The 3,713-nt window shown below is 34.9% G+C and overlaps 1 protein-coding gene across 1 annotated transcript in view; it reads right to left on the reverse strand.

The window, feature by feature from the left end:
* Nucleotides 1–2,285: 2,285 nt before the first annotated feature.
* The window catches only part of LOC105132300 (uncharacterized), an 8,686-nt gene continuing 7,258 nt past the window's right edge, over nt 2,286–3,713 (reverse strand). Inside the window, exon 8 of the mRNA XM_011035710.1 lies at nt 2,286–3,698. Within this exon, the coding sequence (XP_011034012.1) occupies nt 2,380–3,698 (1,319 nt within the window). The 3' untranslated portion in view covers nt 2,286–2,379. The remainder of the gene's footprint in view (nt 3,699–3,713) is intronic.

The raw sequence follows: 3,713 nt of genomic DNA on the forward strand, positions 1-3,713 counted from the left end.
AGAAAGTAAATTACAATAGATTATAAAGTTCAATTCTCAAACCAACTCAATGTTGAATGAAGAAATTGAAAAAAAATTGATTAAAAAAAATCTGAGTCAACTCGAGTTAACCCATTAAACATTATTTATAGGTCTTGAGGTTGATACAAAAGAAAGTAACAACAAATTATGAAGTCTAATTTTTTATCAATTTAATGTTAAAAAATAAATTTGAGAAAAAATATTAATTAAGAAAAAAAAACCAAGGAAAAAACAAACTAGAAGATTGAAATTAATATTAAAAGATTGAAATTAGAAGAAAAAAATTGATTGAGAAAAAATAAAAAAAAACAAAAAAAAACAAGGCATTATTTCATTGAATAATATTTTTGTAAGGATAGATTTAATAAAATTTCAATAAATCTAATATTAAATAATAAAATTAAAAAAAATCAATTAAATTAACTTATTAAAATCATAAGATATACCTATAGTATAATAACTAAATAAAAAAATAAAAAAGAAGAGGTACGGTATAACCCCTCTTCCTCTTTTAGGTTATACTTAATGTAAAAAAGCTCGTGAATATGCTGTAATCCTTATTCTCTCCCAATATCCCCTCAAGTTCTTATGCTGTTCACTCCTTTCGGCACACTCAACCCAGTGATTGGTTAAGTTTACACCGTTAAACCTCAACATGTAAATGGAATGAGAGATATGTTACATAGGATACTTCAACAAGGCCATATTTTTTCTGGAGCACTAAATTTGTGAATTAAGTGAAGGATAGAGAAAGGAGGAGGAAGACGAACTTCTGCCTGTGATTACTCTAACAAATATGACAGCAAGTACGACAATGGATCCGCGACCTCCTTGCCCTCAGCAATTTTAACAAGCCACCATTGCTACTTTCTCAATAAAGCCTTCTGGATGTATCTCTAGATCTTCAAATACCACTGGGGAACTTTGAAAAGTGTTTCGTTAGAATATGAACTCATCTCAAATAAAGAAGATTATATTATGTTTTTACAAAATCAGAATCAGAAAAAGATCTGTACTAGGCTAACAAAAGCTGCATAAATGTTTGCCAAGGTTAACCGTAAGGAAAAGTTATCATGGTTTCTCTTTAACGCCAAGACATTATCAATCAACAGTCAGGGACCCAACTGACAGCAGCGAAAAACCCTAACAGCGGAGAGATTCTGATACTCAGTATTATCTAGGTTCTGGCAGCCCGGCATTAAATTACAAAGTCAAATCAATATGAAGGTATGGATTCCAGTTCCAAGACAAAATGCCACGGCAAGCAACTCGCATGCGTTGGAGATGACTAGCAGAACCTAGCCATTGATCGAGACAGCGAGTTCTCAGTTATCATTTTAAGTTATTATATCTACCTGATAGTAAAATTCAGATAACAAGTATACTGGCCGTTTTCACTAGTAAAATCATCATTTTTACGAGTAAGTTCTCTGAATTTTTTTAAAAATTTATTTATACTAACTTTTTTTTCTGAATTTTTTTCTGTAAATAAAGAAAAAAAAAGAAAGCTAGAAATTTTTAATTAATTAGATGTTGAAGAGATGAAGGTAAAAATAAGTTTTTTTTACTTATAAAGTACAGAGATAAAGGTAAAAGTAAGTTCGAATAAAAAGATATATTTTTTATAAAAATTTAAAATAGTTGAGATTTTATTGTTTAGAAAGAATATTTTCTAGAAGATAAGGTTTTCTCAAATCTAAAAAGAAAATTTTAATTATTTTTATTTTTTCTATTGATTAAGAAATTATATATTATGCTTAATAATTGTATTTTTTTTTTCTATTTGTAACTTATTTGCAACTTATATCTACTCATCGTAAAACTTGCACCGAACAATGATTCTCAATGGTTTTTTTATAATTATTTTCATGTATCTCACTAGTCATTTTTATCAAGGAATTGACTCGGTTCCTAAGTTTTTTTGTAGTTTTCTATTTATAAAAAATATTAAAAATAAAAGTGTGTATATATATATATATATATATAAGAATAGACTCATGAATGGTAATACAATGTCTTGTTGTTGCCTGATGACGACTTCTATGGCACAGTCACTTGCCAAATTATGGGGGCTGAAATGAATTTTTCTTTCAAAAGGTTAAATGCTTGCAAACAATCATTTGAAAAAGCGAATCCGAACTCAGGAGATGAAAATGCAAAAGAACAGATCATTATTTTCATTGAGTCGACACCACTGTTCCAGAAGATTTGCAATCTTCTTGTTTATTTGACGGAACCTAAACAGGCTCAAACAAGTTCGTCGATTTCAGCTAGAAATAGAATACTAACTTACTCATCAGACCTAATAGGAGTTTTCATGGCTGATCAGAGATTTGTCTCTGCCATTTTGTACGGCACCTAATCTTCATTGGAGAAAGAAACCAATATTTGGCTTCTAATTGAATGCTTATCTGAAACCCACCTGATATATCCTTGACCTATTGGATCATTGTTTGACTCAGATGTTGCAGTAAAAGTCACAGAGTATGTTGCAGTCTGTTCCGTGTTAGTGAATATAATGTTATTAGGTGTCACGGTAACGTTTACCCCTGGTGGTGGATCGACGAAGGCAGTGTAAAATGAGTTGGGAGGGCCAACATTTGTTACCGTTCTGGTATAGGTCTGCGTTGCAGGATTAGGCCCGTATACGATTGAAAAGGAAGGATAATTCAGTTGTGCTTCTAGTATGCTTGACTTTTCTGAGCACTTCACTTGGCGCTGCACGATGTAGCTTATGTCTCTGTCTGGGTAACCCAAGCCACATAGGTAAGGGACGTAATCATCAGGCTGGATATCATAAACAAGACCCGGATCGCTTGCCTTTGATGGGTTAACATGGCCTGCTCCAGTGGCCAATATATCAGCAGGTAAAAGCCTCTCGTCCAGGATTGGCTGGTTGCCAAGGTTTACTAAATCAGCAGTAGTCATGATAGCAGATTTGATGGCAGCAGGAGACCAGTCAGGGTGGGCACTTTTCAGCAGAGCAGCAATGCCGCTCAGATGTGGGCAAGACATTGAGGTGCCTGAGATAATGTTAAATGTGGACTTCTTATCTGTCCTGTTCTCCACAGAAACTGGCCACGCTGCTAGGATGCTCACGCCAGGGCCAATAATATCGGGTTTCAATATGCCTGGGCTTGCCATGCTTGGGCCTCTAGAGGAAAATGAAGCAACCGTCGGGGCAGTTTTATCACCAATTTTAGTTCCAAGAAACATGATTGTAGCAGTTGGAACCTGTGTTGAGTTTATGTAGGCTTTGATGCTCAACCCAGCTGAGTAACTCACATGTGATGCAGGAAGTACATGAGCATCTGCTAAGGTGCTATAGCCACTATCCTTGTCATTCATCAGAATCATAGCAGCACCACCGGCATCCTTCACAGCTTGTCCTTTGTCAATTCTTGCTATCCCACCACCTCTCTCACAAAGAACTATCTTGCCTTTGACATCTATATCTGTCAATGATTCTGGTGCACAAAATGCTGCTGATTGAGAACCATGAGCACCTGCATAAACAAGACTCATATATGGAGGTGAATTTGACTGGAAGAGGGATTCGCCAAAAAAATGATTGGAATTCCCAAGCAACACATGTGCTCTTATGCTTCTATCAACTGTGCTTGCTCCAACAGTGAGAATCCACGGGGCCTCATTTGATAAAGAACCACTATACGGACCTTCATTCCCTGCTG

This window comes from Populus euphratica, unplaced genomic scaffold (genome assembly GCF_000495115.2).
Source record: "Populus euphratica unplaced genomic scaffold, PopEup_1.0 scaffold39.1, whole genome shotgun sequence".
Taxonomy (NCBI): domain Eukaryota; kingdom Viridiplantae; phylum Streptophyta; class Magnoliopsida; order Malpighiales; family Salicaceae; genus Populus; species Populus euphratica.